Consider the following 18,568-nt stretch of genomic DNA (forward strand, 5'->3'; position numbering starts at 1 on the left):
GTCAGAGCAGTAACTTGGACTGCGGCCAGCTTCATCCTGTGTCAGAGCAGTAACTTGGACTGCGGCCAGCTTCATCCTGTGTCAGAGCAGTAACTTGGCCTGCGGCCAGCCTCTTCCTGTGTCAGAGCAGTAACTTGGCCTGCGGCCAGCTTCATCCTGTGTCAGAGCAGTAACTCGGCCTGTGGCCAGCTTCATCCTGTGTCAGAGCAGTAACTTGACCTGCAGCCAGCCTCTTCCTGTTAAAGAGCAGTAACTTGGCCTGCGGCCAGCCTCTTCCTGTTTCAGAGTAGTATCTTGGACTGCGGCCAGCCTCTTCCTGTTTCAGAGCAGTAACTTGGCGCTTCCTGTTTCAGAGCAGTAACTTGGCATGCGGCCAGCCTCTTCCTGTGTCAGAGCAGTAACTTGGCCTGTGGCCAGCCTCTTCCTGTTTCAGAGCAGTAACTTCCTGTTTCAGAGCAGTAACTTGGCCTGCGGCCAGCCTCATCTAGTGTCAGAACAGTAGATCAATTCCAGGATAAAGTTTTAACTCTGCTGTTATTAACATAATTCATAGTCACTCAGGTGATGCTCTGTTTATTATTGATCTGACTCTGGTAACAACAACAATATCAATATGCTGGGAGAAATCGTTGTGTTATAGTCACCAGAGAGCTGCCACGTGCTACGAGTCAGGACATTTCAGTCATTACTGATTACAAGATGACACAGGCCTTTTCAACTGGACTGGCTGGTGCACACGCTAGTTTTACACCTGAAGTCTATGCACAATGGGAATTTCTCTATATTTCATGTACTCTACTGGAACTTTACAGACCCACAGTTGGGTTGCTGATACAGTATGTCATATAGACCAGTGAGACAGGTTGCTGATACAGTATATCATATAGACCAGTGAGACAGGTTGGGTTGCTGATACAGTATGTCATATAGACCAGTGAGACAGGTTGGGTTGCATGATACAGTATATCATATAGATCAGTGAGACATGTTGGGCTGCTGATACAGTATATCATATAGACCAGTGAGACAGGTTGGGTTGCTGATACAGTATATCATATAGATCAGTGAGACATGTTGGGCTGCTGATACAGTATATCATATAGACCAGTGAGACAGGTTGGGCTGCTGATACAGTATGTCATATAGACCAGTGAGACAGGTTGGGCTGCTGATACAGTATGTCATATAGACCAGTGAGACAGGTTGCTGATACAGTATATCATATAGACCAGTGAGACAGGTTGGGTTGCTGATACAGTATGTCATATAGACCAGTGAGACAGGTTGCTGATACAGTATATCATATAGACCAGTGAGACAGGTTGGGCTGCTGATACAGTATATCATATAGACCAGTGAGACAGGTTGGGCTGCTGATACAGTATATCATATAGACCAGTGAGACAGGTTGGGCTGCTGATACAGTATGTCATATAGACCAGTGAGACAGGTTGCTGATACAGTATGTCAGTGAGACAGGTTGGGTTGCTGATACAGTATGTCATATAGATCATTGAAACAGGTTGGGTTGCTTGATACAGTATGTCATATAGATCAGTGAGACAGGTTGGGTTGCTGATACTGTATGTCAGTGAGACAGGTTGGGTTGCTGATAACAGTATGGCATATAGATCAGTGAGACAGGTTGGGTTGCTGATAACAGTATGGCATATAGACCAGTGAGACAGGTTGCTGATACAGTATGTCATATAGACCAGTGAGACAGGTTGGGTTGCTGATACAGTATGTCATATAGATCAGTGAGACAGGTTGGGCTGCTGATACAGTATATCATATAGATCAGTGAGACAGGTTGGGTTGCTGATACAGTATGTCATATAGACCAGTGAGACAGGTTGCTGATACAGTATGTCAGTGAGACAGGTTGGGTTGCTGATACAGTATGTCATATAGATCAGTGAGACAGGTTGGGTTGCTGATACAGTATGTCATATAGACCAGTGAGACAGGTTGCTGAAACAGTATGTCATATAGACCAGTGAGACAGGTTGGGCTGCTGATACAGTATATCATATAGATCAGTGAGACAGGTTGGGCTGCTGATACAGTATATCATATAGACCAGTGAGACAGGTGGCAGGTTGTGGCTGTAGGATTTGGGTTGGTAGCAGATGGACAAATAGAAGTGTATTGTATTGTATTTTAACTGAATGACTTCAGGCTCTGTGTGTGTTCCTGCTTCCTCCAGGGGCCACTAAAGACATGGGGAAAATGTTAGGCGGAGAGGAGGAGAAGGATCCAGAGGCCGCAAAGAAGAAGAAGGAGGAAGAGGAGGAGAGACAGGAGGCACTGAGACAACAGGAGGAGGAGAGGAAGGATAAGCACCGGAAAATGGAGGCAGAAAGAGAAGTCGTACGACAGTCCATCAGGGACAAGGTGAGCACTGCAGCAGTCCACAAATGACTCAGAAACTATTTTACATTCAATGTACCCCGTTATAAAACCATTACATTACTCCAGCCCCAACCTTCAGCTGTATACTACACCTAAAAAAGTACATTGTATAATTCTTTGAATCCCAGATTGCCCTTTTAATGTAAACTATAAATAATATACAGTTAGTTCAGAAAGTATTCACACCCCTTGACTTGTTCCACATTTTGTTGTGTTACAGCCTGAATTCAAAATAGATTCAATCGATTTTTTCCCCTCACCCATCTACACATGATACCCCATAATGACACATTTTAAAATGTTAGCAAATTTATTGAAAATGAAATACAAAATTATCTCATTTACATAAGTATTCACATCCCTGAGTCAATACTTTGTAGAAACACTTTTGGCAGTGATTACAGCTGTGAGTCTTTCTGGGTAATTTGTTATTTTCAAAATTCTTCAAGCTCTGTCAAATTGGTTGTTGCTAGACAACCATTTTCAGGTCTTGCCATAGATTTTCAAGTAGATTTACGTCCAAGCTCTAGCTCCGAACACTCTTCTTGGTAAGCAACTCCAGTGTGTATTTGACCTTGTGTTTTAGGTTATTGTCCTGCTGAAAGGTGAATACATTTCCCAGTGTCTGGTGGAAAGCAGACTGAATCAGGTTCCAGTGTGTATTTGACCTTGTGTTTTAGGTTATTGTCCTGCTGAAAGGTGAATTCATCTCCCAGTGTCTGGTGGAAAGCAGACTGAATCAGGTTCCAGTGTGTATTTGACCTTGTGTTTTAGGTTATTGTCCTGCTGAAAGGTGAATTCATCTCCCAGTGTCTGGTGGAAAGCAGACTGAATCAGGTTTTCCTCTAGGATTTTGCCTGTGCTTAGCTCCATTCCGTTTTATTTTTTATCCTGAAGAAGTCCCCATTCCTTCTCGATTACAAGCATACCCATAACATGATGCAGCCACCACCTGGCTTTAAAATATGGAGAGTGGTACTCAGTAATGTGTTGTATTGCTCCAAATATAAAACTTTTTATTCAGGACGAAAGGTTAATTACTCTTACACATTTTTTTGCAGTGGTGCCTTGTTGCAAACAGGAAGCATGTTTTGGAATATTTGTATTCTGTACAGGCTTCCTTCTTTTCACTCTGTCAATTTAGTATTGGGAGTAACTACAATGTTGTTGATCCATCCTCAGTTTTCTCCTATCACAGCCATTAAACTCTGTAACTGTTTTAAATTGGCCTCATGGTGAAATCCCTGAGCAGTTTCATTGCTCTCCGGCAACTGAGTTAGGAAGGACGCCTGTATCTTTGTAGTGACTTTAAGTTTAATTAACAACTACCATTAACAACAACCATGATCAAAGGGATATTCAATGGTTGCTTTTTAAAATGTTTTCCCATCTACCAATAGGTGCCCTTCTTTGCAAGGCATTGGAAAACCTCCCTGGTGTTTCTGGTTGAATCTGTGTTTGAAATTCACTGCTCTACTGAGGGACCTTACAGATAATTGTATGTGTGGGGTACAGAGGTGAGGTAGTCATTCAAAAATCATGTTAAACACTAATATACAGAGTGAGTCCATACAAATTATTGTGACTTTTTAAGCATATTTTTTACTCCTGGATTTATTTAGGTTGCCATGGCAAAGGGGTTGAATACTTATTGACTCAAGACATTTCATCTTATCATTTTAAATGAATTTAAAAAAAAAAAAAATATCTAAAAACATAATTCCACTTTGACATTATGGCTATTTTGTGTAGGCCAGTGAGAGAAGAAAAATCTACATTGTATTCCATTTTAAATTCAGGCTGTATCAAATCAAATTTTATTTGTCACATGCGCCGAATATTCAACAGGTGTAGATCTTACAGTGAAATGCTTACTTTACAAGCCAATAACCGACAATGCTTTAAGAAGTAAAAGAATTGCTAACAACAACAAAAAAAGCAAAAATCGAAAATAAAAATAACTAATAATTAAACAGCAGCAGTAATATAACAATATTTAACAATATTTAATAACAAATGGTAACATAACAAAATGTGGATAAAGTCAAGGTGTGTGAATATTTTCTGAAGGCACTGTAAAGTGCAAGAATCAAGCCTTGTGGAACTCCATTTGATCTCAAGATGGGAGGTGTGGGGGTGCTACTCCTTATGAAAGTGACATCCTCATATATTGTTATCTCTGTGCCCTTTATCCACGCAGTATGGCTTGAAGAAGAAGGAGGAGAAGGAGGCGGAGGAGAAGGCAGCCATGGAGCAGGCCTGTGAGGGGTCTCTGACGCGCGCCAAGAAGGCCATCCCAGCCGGGTGCGGAGACGAGGAAGACGAGGATGAGGAGAGCATTCTGGACACCGTCCTCAAGTTCCTCCCTGGACCTCTAAAGGACATGTTCAAGAAGTAATGAACACATCGACAACAACAACACATGGTTCGGTCCAGCCAGGGGGAGGGGGAGGAGAGATCTGGGACTGGGGATTTGGGTAGAAGGGGTTCTTGCCAAACGGCCATTCACTGCCTTTACAGAAGTATTCGTTGTTTTCTTACTCTGACTAGACACAATGTGGTTATATATCTACCCACAGCTTCTCGTCGGTCTCTCAACTGCCGACTGAGTTTATGTTTGTTTTTTTCCCCACTTATCTAACATTCCAACATTGGTATATAGATTCACCGCACCAGATAGATGCATTTGGATTGGTTGGCCATTGGTATTAACTGGGGTAAGGAGTTTCTGTCCAGCCATGCATTAGAGAGCAGGGTTCAATCTACCGTACCAATGGACACTTCAATGGGCATTCCTGCTCATGTGGTTGAAAAGCACTGCCAACACGTATCTGAAGATGGAGCGCTTTTTCTTTTTTTAATTCACTGGCTTTTTCTATTTTTATAGTAAGTAAGCTACTGTAACTGTATGGGAAGGGGATATTCTATTCTGGGTCTTTTTGAGATCAGCAGTTTAGTTAGTTTAGACTGTGCCTTCGTAGGACTGAGGGTCTCGTTGAAGTCGTTTGATGATATCATTTAACTTTGTAATACCGCTGTTTGTCTTCAAAGGATGGAAACATGCCACATTATGACGTATGTATTTAATGTTAGTCTGGCTGTACGAATAGAGCTGATCCAATGCCTTCTTAATGCTATGAAACAACGAAGGCAAGTGGAATATTTGATTTCCCTTTACATTCCTGACTAATAATAAAACATCTCTCATTTTCCCAGATTAAATATAGGAGATTATCAGCCTGACAGACTGCATCTTGTGAGAGAAACCATTTTTGCTCAAACAAAGGTCACCCCGTCAACATTAAACACTTAGATTATCCATAGAATACACTAGATTCACATCCAACATTAAACACTCAGATTATCCATAGAATACACCAGATTCACATCCAACATTAAACACTCAGATTATCCATAGAATACAACAGATTCACATCCAACATTAAACACTCAGATTATCCATAGAATACACTAGATTAATATTCAGTGTAGAGAAGAAGACAAACACACACAGTTCTATGAAAAGGATTTAGTCAACATCATATTTAACAGTTGGTGGTTTTAGTGCAGTCAAAAGACAATCAAACATGAGCACTGCATTACAGTGAAGGAAGCCGCTACTACGTATGTCAGCCTTTCACTGCCCACCTCCCATACCACATGTCTCTTTTACACAATGTACTTGTTTAACTCATTCTTTTGGAGGCTATTATGAAACAGTAAGCAATGTTAAATGGAATTTCATTTATTTAATAGTTAATAAATGGACCTAAATAAATTCCTTCATAAATTCCATGTTATCCTGAGAGACAATCGCATTGGTAGTGTTTGAATCATTAATATCCAAAGATACTGAAAAAAACATGATCATTTATTTTGTCCCCACTAACTAAGGAAATTGTCCAGAACTAAGGAAGTGGTCCAGTCTTGTTGATTTCAATAGGAATAGGCTGGCAACATATAGTTTTTATGTAGACATTGATGTCATTTTGGGATACACTTTCCAAAGACCAAACCCTGTGATGTTTTAATTGTCAGAAATTCTCATATTTTTCATATAACGTAAGTGGCTACATGACATTGAAGATTGATATATTCGAGAGAAAAAAAACTAAAATAAACATTTAAATAATCACATGTTATGAATAAATTATTCGTAAATTTTCTCTCTTTTTTTTAGGTCTGATAGGGTTTTTCACTAGGTAAAAGCATATTGTTTAGACTGTAATAATCACACACAAAAAAAAATAACTATAACAATTATAATTCAATGTTGAATAATTTTTTTTCCTGTACAGAAACAAAGTGTAGTTCCGTTACACTATCTACCTATTTGTCTAAACCCTTCTCACCAACTGTATCCTAATGTGTACAATATACAAGTGTATACGCAAAGAAAAGACGAGGAGAAAACGATGAAGTCAGTGTAATGATGTCTATGTACTACTACAGTACTTGTACTCTATGTATGTTTGTATGTTTATACAATATCTGTGTGTTTCTATAGTGACGTGATATATCATGTGGTTGATTTATACAGTCCCCGTTTATAAGTGTCTATGAATCCTGTGTGCACAAACTCTAACCAGGCTCGAATTGGTTGTGTCATATGTCTAAAGAAATACTTAACACATTCCTTTCACATCGCCATAGGAACATAGGGGGGGAATTCACACCAAATACTACAACACAAACGATGGCCTGTTTATGTTGTGGTCTCCCGGCAACAGAATCTGTTTGACTAGATTCAGAAGTTTGGGTTGTTGTAGATTCTCAGCTCTGTGATGGCCTGTGTCGATCACATACAGAATAAGAGTTTGTTGATGACAGACTGAATTGTTATAACACCAGGCCCTATAACATCCTGTTTGCTATAACATCCTACTGCTATAACACCAGGCCCTATAACATCCCCAGATGTTATGTTTGCTCAACCAGACCTGCCCTCTCATGTGATGATGCAATTCATTTCGTGACAAAAACAACATTTACAGAAGGTGGCGTTAACCCTACCTTTACTGAGACTTTTATAAACAATCAGAATGATATAATTCATATTCAATGACACGTACTGTATGTTGACCCCAAACTGGGGACACAACAGTTATGTGTTGATTTATTAACATGCTGCCTCTAACGGTGATGGTCGACAGGTTTCTCCTATATTTTACCTTTATTTAACTAGGCAAGTCAGTTAAGAACAAATTCTTATTTTCAATGACGGCCTAGGAACAGTGGGTTAACTGCCTTGTTCAGGGGTAGAAATGTCAGCTCAGAGGATATGAACTTGCAACCCTTCGGTTACTAGTCAAACGCTCTAACCACTAGGCTACCCTGCCGCCCCATATATATCCTCTCATATCCTGAACTATATAACACACGTCACAGAGATAGTGTGCCACTGCCCGGGTAAAGTCCAGACAGGATGTGTTGCCATACAGATTTGCTCTCCTTATTACAGACCATTTTAACAATATGTTTCCATTTTGGTCAAAGAAGCTGTTGAGGTTTTTTTTTTTGTCTTCATCCCAATACCTGTAGTTCAGACACATATATGTTTCCTCTACATATTCTGCTGGGGACGTACTATATGCAGTAAATCAAACATCTGTGTATATTGATGATAGCATGTATTCCAAGCAGCATACAGCTCATACCTCTGCCCCAGTTGTAAACATACTCTTGTAATTACGGTAATGTATGGATCATGTATGAGTGGTTCCAATTTGGCTTTACAATTATAATGCATATTTCTCTGTCTTGCTGCTGCATATTAGTGATATATGATGGTTGGGTGATTGTCCCTGGCTGGGATTGGGGCATGAATCTGTGTCCAAACTTCAACTGCGATACTCACACTCAAACAGGAAAAATAGCCATATTTCATCTGTCTATTATCCTCTCTCTCTCTTTTATCTCTCTCTATATCTCTTTTCCTCTCTCTCTTCCTCTCTCTCTCCCTCTCTCCTCTCTCCCCCCCTCTCTCTCTCTCTCTCCCTCTCTCTCCTCTCTTCCTCCCTCTCTCTCTCTCCTCCCTCTATCTCTTTTCCTCTCTCTCTTTCTCTCTTTTCCTCTCTCTCTCTCTCTCTCTCTCTCTCTCTCTCTCTCCTCTCTTCCTCCCTCTCTCTCTCTTCCTCCCTCTCTCTCCCCTCCCTCTCTCTCCCCTCCCTCTCTCCCCCTCTCTCTCTCTCTTCTCTTCCTCTCTCTCCTCTCTTCCCCCTCTCTCTCCCTCTCCTCTCTTCCTCTCTCTCCTCTCTTCCCCCCTCTCTCTCTCTCTCCTCTCTTCCTCTCTCTCCTCTCTTCCCCCTCTCTCTCTCTCTCTCTTCCTCTCTCTCCTCTCTTCCCCCTCTCTCTCTCTTCCTCCCTCTCTCTCCTCTCTTCCCCCTCTCTATCTCTCTCTCCTCTCTTCCTCTCTCTCCTCTCTTCCCCCTCTCTCTCTCTCTCTCTCTCTCTTCCTCCCTCTCTCTCTCTCTCTCTCCTCTCTCTTCCTCTCTCTCCTCTCTTCCCCCTCTCTCTCTCTCCTCTCTTCCTCTCTCTCCTCTCTTCCCCCTCTCTCTCTCTTCCTCCCTCTCTCTCCTCTCTTCCCCCTCTCTCTCTCTCTCCTCTCTTCCTCTCTTTCTCTCTCTCCTCTCTTCCCCCCTCTCTCTCTCTCTCTCTCCTCTCTTCCTCTCTCTCCTCTCTTCCCCCTCTCTCCTCTCTTCCCCCTCTCTCCCCCTCTCTCCTCTCTTCCTCTCTCTCCTCTCTTCCCCCCCTCTCTCTCTCTCTCTCTCCTCTCTTCCCCCTCTCTCTCCCTCTCTTCCCCCTCTCTCTCCCCCCTCTCTCTCTCCCCCCCTCTCTCCCTCTCTCTCTCTGACATATTCTCAAGGCACCACAGCATGGATGTGAACTGCCATTTTGCAAAGGGCTATTATCATTTAATTTTCACATAGATGAGTACATCTGTCACAAACAATGCTTGTTCTGGTAATGTTTACTAGCTATTTCATTATTTTGGTTGCATGAAATGGTGTGGAAATCATATTTATTATTGTCCTTCTGACCTATAATATTAGCAAGGCCAGGAACACAAGACTCATTAATGAAGCTCTCAGATGGAGTGATTCAACAATATAGATATGTGTCCTCTGGTATTACACAAGAACATTCCTATTTTTGAAATGGAATTGAGCCCTGCCCTGGCGAAATGTTCGATTGCATTCATTTAACTTGAAAAGGTGGAAAAACAGCAGAATTATAACTTTTCTCCTGTATATTATATTATATATTATTATTATTATTATATTACTTGCACCTTGACAGTAGTCATTGGATTAGGGTTCAGGATTACTCCCTCAGAATTGAAGGAAAATACAAACAATATCAGGTCTGAGGTAACAAAGGTCTGATATTGAAAGACTGGATTGTTTAGTCAATTTCCAAATAAATGGGATGCCTACATTCCAAAACATTCCAAAACCTTAACTGTCATCGGTGCACTTTGTCCAAAGACAGAATGAGTGTTTTACTTCACATCATGTTTCTGTCAAAACGATGAACATGGGTATGGTGATACTTTAAAAATAAAGTGATCATCTTTAAAACTAATATAAAACTTATAATTAGTGTCAGAGAGATACATAATTGTTTGAAAGATAGATAAAAAAATATATATATATAATACTTTTTTGAGAGATGTTCATGCAATCATATGGGGAGATGTCTAGTGTGGTCAGGTTTTAAGATCAGATCACACATCCTGTTTCAGAATAAACCTTTCAAATAGTGTACTCCTATCAACATTATGGTCTGTCAAACTGTAGCCGTTATTGAGATTGATGTGTGACTTTTGTTTGAATGACTGGACTGCTGTTACATCTCTCTGATGTTGCTTAACACCTGTCAGCTATTTTGCAACGAGCCACACTGTTGTCCTGCCGAATACGGGTGTGAAACAAAGCACAGAAAGAATCCCACCATGCATGCAGTCCAGTCTTGAGAAAATGGCCCATTCCTGTTAGTGCTATGGTACCCTATTACTGGTCAAAGTGGGGCCCTACGCTCTTCGTAAAAAGGGTTCCCAAAAGGGTTCTTCGGCTGTCCACATAAAATAAACCTTTTTGGTTCCAGGTAGAACCCTTTAGGGTTCCATGTAGAACCCTCTGGTAAAAAGGGTTCTACATAGAACCCAAACCAATTTTATTTGTATGGGGAGTGGCGTAAAAACCCTTTTAGGTTCTAGACAGCACCAAGCGATTCTAGGGTTCCATTCCAGCCATATTTCCAGTTGTATTACGATCTGCCTGACTGAGGTTGTACAACTAACGCTAGTGTGAAAGGGTGACCGAACGCTAAACCTTAAATACATTCCAATGTTTTGATATTTGCACTAAAATATCTTCTAACTTTCCCTATGGAGAGAAACTGTTGTGGGATCGGTCATTGTGTCAACCTGTCTTTAAGAACATTCTCTATGTGGCTCATCGTTGTTGTACTGTTTCAATGTGACTGGCATTGATGTTCTAAATAAGGGAAATAAAAATCATGATCATTTTTGTCAGTTTGAGGATTTTTTTTCCTTCTCAATACTACATTCAGGATGAGAATGTAAAACATTATAATGTCCTTATCTGCATGTCATATACTCTTTTGTGTGGAACCACATCACTATAGACTCATCATTGGGAAATTAAAATGCATAACAAATAAAAGTGGTTAAAAAAAAACTTCTTGGATGATTTCGAAGATTCTTCTCATTATGAGCGAACAGAATTTGTAGGTTTTGTATTAATTTGAATTACTCATTTAGATTTTTTTTTTTAAATTTAACCTTTATTTAACTAGGCAAGTTAAGAACAAATTCTTATTTACAACGATGGCCTACCGGGGAACAGTGGGTTAACTGTCTTGTTCGGGGGCAGAACGACAGATTTGTACCTTGTCAGCTCAGGGATTCGATCCAACAACCTTTCGGTTACTCGCCCATCGTGCTAACCACTAGGCTACCTACTCAGCTGCATAGTGTATATTCTACCCATTTACTTGCTACCTATCCCCCCCTGCTTAGAGTCTGATGAAGGAGGACAACAGTACTTTATCAGTTGAAGAGAGATTTAAAAGGAGAGATTCAGAGGGATTTGTTATGTTCTTACAGTAATTTGACCTCCATTCATATATATATATATATATATATGAGGTTGGAATAATACTGTGAAATTGTGAAAATTAGGATAATGTCCTTTTATTATAAGAAGTGATTGAAAGGACAGCCTGAAATTCAGCCTGTTTTGGTGGGATGGAGTTCTGGCCTGCCTGGTGACATCACCAGGTGGCAAATGAGCTAATAAGACCAATAAGAGAGTTCCAAACGTCTCTGCCAATAACACTTAGTTTTCAGCTTTCCCTTCCTCACTCAGACCTAGCAAAATTCTTAATTCAGAAATTGCTATTTTAATTGATGACAATCATAGTAAGGTACTTAACTGTTAGACGAAAATGAATTGATATTCAGAAAAGGTTCGGCAATAATGAAATGTTTAATATGGAGATTAATTTAGCCACAAGCCAGTTCATTTTTACTTAATTTCTAGAGTGCCAACAGTTACTCATTAATTACATACAATTAAAATACAAAATCCCTGCAATTAATGTGATGGTACAGAAGCTGTTGATTTTAACATCCAGCACCATCCAGCATTAGAAACGTACAGTGCATTCGGAAAGTATTCAGACCCCTTCCCTTTTGCAAAAATGTCTAAAAACCTGTTTTTGCTTTGTCATTATGGGGTATTGTGATGTCATTATTGTCACAATCGTGACAGTCCCCAGTCTGGGGTCTCCAGCGTCGGTCCCCAGTGACAGTACCCCCCCCCAAAGGTGCGGACTCCCGGCCGCAAACCTGAACCTATAGGGGAGGGTCCGGGTGGGCACCTACCCTCGGTGGAGGCTCTGGTTCAGGACGCAGCCCTCCTTACGCTGATTCCTCCCGGACTGGGGACCGTCGCTGGAGGTTTCTGACTGGGGACCGTCGCTGGAGGTTCTGGACTGTGGACCGTCATTGGAAGCTCTGGACTGGGAACTGTCGCCGGAAGCTCTGGTCTGTGGAGGCGCACTAGAGACCTGATGCGTGGGACAAGTACTGTGGCACCGGGCTGAAGACACGCACCTCAGGGCGAGTGCGTGGAGAAGGCACAGGACGTACTGGACTGTGGAGGCGCACTGGAGATCTGGAGCGTAAAGCTGGCACAACACGTCCTGGCTGGATGTTTATTTTCGCCCTGCAAATGCGGGGCGCTGGCACAGGACGCACTGGGCTCTGCAGACGCACTGGAGACACTGTGCGCAGAGCCGGCACAGGATATCCTGGTCCAGGGAGGCGTACTGGAGGCCAGGAGCGCTGAGCCGGCACCGTCCGTCCTGGCTGGATGCCCATTCTAGCCCAGCCAATGCGGAGAGCTGGAATAGACGGGGCTATGAATGCGCACTGGAGACACCGTGCGCATCACTGCGTAAAACAGTAAGCACGGGGAGTTGGCTCAGGTCTAACCCCTGACTCTGCCAATCTCCCCTTGTGCCCCCCACCCAATGTTTTTGTTGTCGATATTACCGTTTTTTGGAGCTTATACGTGACCCCTCGTGTCATCGCCGTTCCTCTTTCGCTGCCTCCATCTGCTTCCATGGCAGGGTCTTGTCCCCTGCCATAACTTCCTCCCATGTCCATGATGTCCTCCACTCACCCTTCACCCGAGCCCAGGATATCCGCTCCTCTTAGAACACTCTGCTTGGTCTTTTTGTGGTGGGATCTTCTGTCACGATCCGTCGTATGAGTGAGACCAAGGCGCAGCGTGGTATGTGTACATTCTCTTTATTCAAAGAATGAACACCGAACAAACCAACAAAAATAACAAGCTATACAATATAGTGCTGACAGGCAACTACACATAGTCAAGATTCCACACCAGAAAGTGGGAAAAATGGCTACCTAAATATGATCCCCAATCAGAGACAACGATAAACAGCTGTCTCTGATTGGGAACCATATCATACCAACAAAGATATACAAAAGCCTTAGACATACAAAAAATGCTAGACATAAAAAAAAACTAGAGTACCCACCCTAGTCACACCATGACCTAACCAAAATATATAGAAAACAGAGATATCTAAGGTCAGGGCATGACAATTATGGGGTATTGTGATGTCATTATGGGGTATTGTGATGTCATTATGGGGTATTGTGATGTCATTGTGGGGTATTGTGATGTCATTATGGGGTATTGTGTTGCTGAGGAGGTTTTTTTACTTACCCCATTTTAGAATAAGACTGTAACGTAACAAAATGTTGAAAAATACAAGGGGTCAGAACACTTTCCGAATGCACTGTATACATGGATTAGTGTCTGTATTGTGTTCAGAAACCAACATCCTTCCTAGTTTTACAGCTTTGAATGATGGACAGTTGAAAGTGGCTTAACAAATTAATTTCTCACAATAAAACCATACATACAAAGGCATTAGCATAGTAATTAGTAAGGGCCTTCATATTTCAGCCAAATAACTAAGAAATCCTTATGCCTATATTTTCTTGCAGGAAAACAGCAATAACGGTATAAAGTATAGAGAGGTTGCATAATGGTTTGCTGTAACTACCTCGTCCAGATCATCGTAACTTCTACTGTTACTGTGAATCTGCTGTTCATGGATGTAACACTCAAGTCCATCATTTTGGGCACATTGATAAAAATGAGCAAAAAAATACTGTATAAAATAAATAATTCAAATACTGATCTATATTGCATGCTCAAAAACATAATAATAAATAAATAAAACTAATATAATTGCTCAGAGAAATAGATTTAGTTTAACAAGCAAATATATATATTTTTTAAATACTCAAAAAGATAAGTGCCAATGTTTGGCATCCCTGTTTTCAGTATTTCAGCACCCTACCCTTGTGAGGATAACGACACTGAGCCTTTTTCAAAAATATTTTATGAGATTGGAGAACACATTGGGAGGGATCTTAGACCATTCCTTCATACAGAATCTTTCCAGATCCTTGATATCATTTGTCTGCGTTTATGGACTGGCTCTCTTCAATTCAAACCACAGGTTTTCAATGGGGTTCAAGTCCGGAGAATGAGATGGTTATTGCAGAATGTTGATTTTGTGGTCTATTAACCATTTATCTGTGTATTTTGATGTGTGTTTGGGGTTATTGTCTTGTCGAAAGATCCACGTTCTCAGAACATTTACCGGTCAGGAAACATATGGCTTTGTTCCCATAACCAATGGGAAACCAAAAAACGTACGTTCCCACAACTTCAAAGGAACCACATGTGCTAGCTGGGAAGATGGAGGAAAACAGTCAGTGCTCAGTAATCATCCAATTCAACTGCTGTTAAAGAAGGTTTTTGTGTTGAAAAATGTACTGTTAAAGAAGGTTTTTGTGTTGAAAAAAAATGTATTGTTAAAGAAGCATAGGGCCGGTTTTCTAAATCCAGATCAGGCCTATTCCCGGACTGAAAAGCATGATGCTCAATGGAGACTATCCAAATAAGAAACACACATTTCCAGTAAAACATCAGTTCCAAGTACACAACACAGTCATGCTCTGTCACATCATCTTGAATGCCTGTTACCTGATGTATTGATTGAAGCAGACCACCTGGCTCACACCATACATTTAAATGTATACACACGCGTCTAAACAAAACCAATATCTATCTAACCTCCAGATGCTATTTAGAATGTACAAAGGTCATTCTGTTTTCTTCCAATCATATTACTGGAATCAATCATCGTCCATCTTGAGAGCAGACCAAAGGCTTTATTTGGTAATTGTGTCGTGTCTGGAAGGGTTGAGGAGGCTGGGGGTTGTGAGTTATATTTCGATTTATCATGATTAGTAGCTAGTGAGAGAATGGTGAATCGGGGGTGGGGATAGTATAGTCTGGCGGAGCTTTTCCTTTCAAATGTTGTTTTGTGAAGAGCATGGTGTCCAAGGCTACGCTGAGGGTATTAGATAACCCTGACTATCAGAAATCAGTGGGTAGTCGTGAGTTGCATGTTTGGTGTCAATTACATTTCAATTCCGGTCAATTCAGATAGTAAACCTAAATCCAAATGTTCCTACTGTGCCTTCAGAGTAGTCACAACCCTTGACCTTTTCCACATTTTGTTGTGTTACAGCCTGAATTTAAAATTTATCAAATTTAGATGTGTTTTGTCATTGGTCTACACACAATACCCCATAATGTCAAAGTGGAATTATTATTAATATTTGTTTTAAATGTTTACAATTTAATTAAAAAAAGGAAAATCTGAAATGTCTTGAGCCAATAAGTATTCAACCCCTTTGTTATGACAAGCCTAAATAAGTTCAGGTGTAAACATGTGCTTAACAAGTCACATAATGAGTTGCACGGACTCTCTGCGCAATAATAGTGTTTAACATGATTTTTGAATGACTACCTTATCTCTACTTGTTGTGTGTATGTGTAACTGACACACACACACACACACACACACACACACACACACACACACACACACACACACACACACACACACACACACACACACATTCTCCATGACTGGTAGCACCACACTCACAATAGACTGATCAGCATTCATATCTATGGCCATCATGCTGACATGGAGGTAGTTCATCAGAACCTTTCCTGCTGACCTTGCCTAGTGATGTTTAGACGTCTGGACCTGGCCCTGTTCATCAGACATAAGATAGGATCTTGCTAGTGATGTTTAGACGTCTGATGCTTAGACGTCTGGACCTGGCCCTGTTCATCAGACATAAGATAGGACCTTGCTAGTGATGTTTAGACGTCTGGACCTGGCCCTGTTCATCAGACATAAGATAGGACCTTGTTAGTGATGTTTAGACGTCTGGACCTGGCCCTGTTCATCAGACATAAGATAGGACCTTGAGGGAACGATACACAGCTTTGATTTAAACGCTGGCAGCTCCTCTTTAACCAACAGCTTGAGATCACCACATCCATGTATATAAAAGACATGTCTCAAATTTTGTGAAGTTGTTTAACAAACCGTTATGTGGCCTTTGTACGGGTTTCTAGTTATCTTACAGAATTTCACTTCTAATACTCTCTGCAAAAAACAAACAAATATGAAGTGTACTGTAACTAAATAATGAAAGCAATGCAATGTTGATCAGACGTTATGAATTGAACATGTTTTTTGTGTTTTTCAAAAGGACATCGGTGTAGCAGATGGTAGATCAATACGTATGCAGATGTCATGCTCTGTGATGTGAGCTCATCAAACAGAGGAACAATGATTTTTTTTAGTGGCATGGTGATTTACCTAGAGGAACAATTGAAAGACATCAACCCTGTTGTCCTCTAAAGGGGATTTCACATCAATTTGATTTTTTCCCCTTAAGCCCAGCCCACTAAATAACAATAGTAATTTATTAACATATGATTGATGATGGCTGACAATGCAAATCATTTTCTTACAATGGAAGTACAATATGAAAACTGTGCATTTGTTAATGACAGGAAGGAGAGAGAAATATACAGTAGCTAACAATGTTGTGATCTGCAGATTTTAGATCCTTTGTTGTTTTGGCTATGAAAAAAACCAGAAACAGGATACCAGGATATAAATTAAATTAAGGAGTGGTCAGGGGATGCCTGTTCCATCCCTGCTATGAATAGGAAGCTGCAAAATGAGATATCCTGGAGCCCGCTGCTCAGAAGCATCAGAGATGGGAGAGGACAGCTGTCACCAGCCCAGTCAGGAGTTTCTTGATCTGGGCACCGAGACGACTCTCGCTGGGAAGAGAAACGAGGAATGGACACCATGTCTAATCTCTAGTCACACAGGGTGATTCCCGAGAGGGAGTGTGACTGGCCTCCCACTCCCTCACTCCCAATCTCAAGACAACTGTTGTTTTCTTTTCCAACCCATTGCTCACCTTCTCCTTTGTTATCAGACACAAGGAAACTTCCATTCTGGAAGCATCCTGGTGTTCTTAGAACCGTATGAAAAAACAGGCTGTGCTTCCATCTAAACAAACTGTGTGCTCTCCCACCTCCTCCTCAGCTATGGCACAAACGCTACAGAAGCTGTTGTCTTATACAATAATCATTCATCATGATAAGTGCTTAGTTGGAAGCTATAAGTTAATCACTTATCATACAGTGCCTTGCGAAAGTATTCGGCCCCCTTGAACTTTGCGACCTTTTGCCACATTTCAGGCTTCAAACATAAAGATATAAAACTGTATTTTTTTTGTGAAGAATCAACAACAAGTGGGTAACCAGGTGTTTGGCTAAAATGTCCTGGTACTGGGTAAAGTTCATGATGCCGTTGACCTCAACAAGGGCCCCAGGACCAGTGGAAGAAAAACAGCCCCATGGTGTTAAAACAATCCACCACCATATTTTACAGTAAGTGTGGGGTTCTTTACTACATACGATTCCTCTTTTCAACACCATATTTTACAGTAAGTGTGGGGTTCTTTACTACATACGATTCCTCTTTTCAACACCATATTTTACAGTAAGTGTGGGGTTCTTTACTACATATGATTCCTCTTTTCAACACCATATTTTACAGTAAGTGTGGGGTTCTTTACTACATACGATTCCTCTTTTCAACACCATATTTTACAGTAAGTGTGGGGTTCTTTACTACATACGATTCCTCTTTTCAACACCATATTTTACAGTAAGTGTGGGGTTCTTTACTACATACGATTCCTCTTTTCAACACCATATTTTACAGTAAGTGTGGGGTTCTTTACTACATACGATTCCTCTTTTCAACACCATATTTTACAGTAAGTGTGGGGTTCTTTACTACATACGATTCCTCTTTTCAACACCATATTTTACAGTAAGTGTGGGGTTCTTTACTACATACGATTCCTCTTTTCAACACCATATTTTACAGTAAGTGTGGGGTTCTTTACTACATACGACTCCTCTTTTCAACACCATATTTTACAGTAAGTGTGGGGTTCTTTACTACATACGATTCCTCTTTTCAACACCATATTTTACAGTAAGTGTGGGGTTCTTTACTACATACGATTCCTCTTTTCAACACCATATTTTACAGTAAGTGTGGGGTTCTTTACTACATATGATTCCTCTTTTCAACACCATATTTTACAGTAAGTGTGGGGTTC

At 40.9% G+C, this 18,568-nt stretch overlaps 1 protein-coding gene across 1 annotated transcript in view; it reads left to right on the forward strand.

The window, feature by feature from the left end:
- The window catches only part of LOC112257053 (complexin-2), a 52,660-nt gene extending 46,754 nt beyond the window's left edge, over positions 1-5,906 (forward strand). Inside the window, exons 3-4 of the mRNA XM_042326079.1 lie at positions 2,210-2,397; positions 4,616-5,906. Of these exons, the coding sequence (XP_042182013.1) occupies positions 2,210-2,397; positions 4,616-4,813 (386 nt within the window). The 3' untranslated portion in view covers positions 4,814-5,906. The remainder of the gene's footprint in view (positions 1-2,209; positions 2,398-4,615) is intronic.
- Positions 5,907-18,568: the final 12,662 nt, after the last annotated feature.

This window comes from Oncorhynchus tshawytscha, linkage group LG08 (assembly GCF_018296145.1).
Source record: "Oncorhynchus tshawytscha isolate Ot180627B linkage group LG08, Otsh_v2.0, whole genome shotgun sequence".
NCBI lineage: Eukaryota > Metazoa > Chordata > Actinopteri > Salmoniformes > Salmonidae > Oncorhynchus > Oncorhynchus tshawytscha.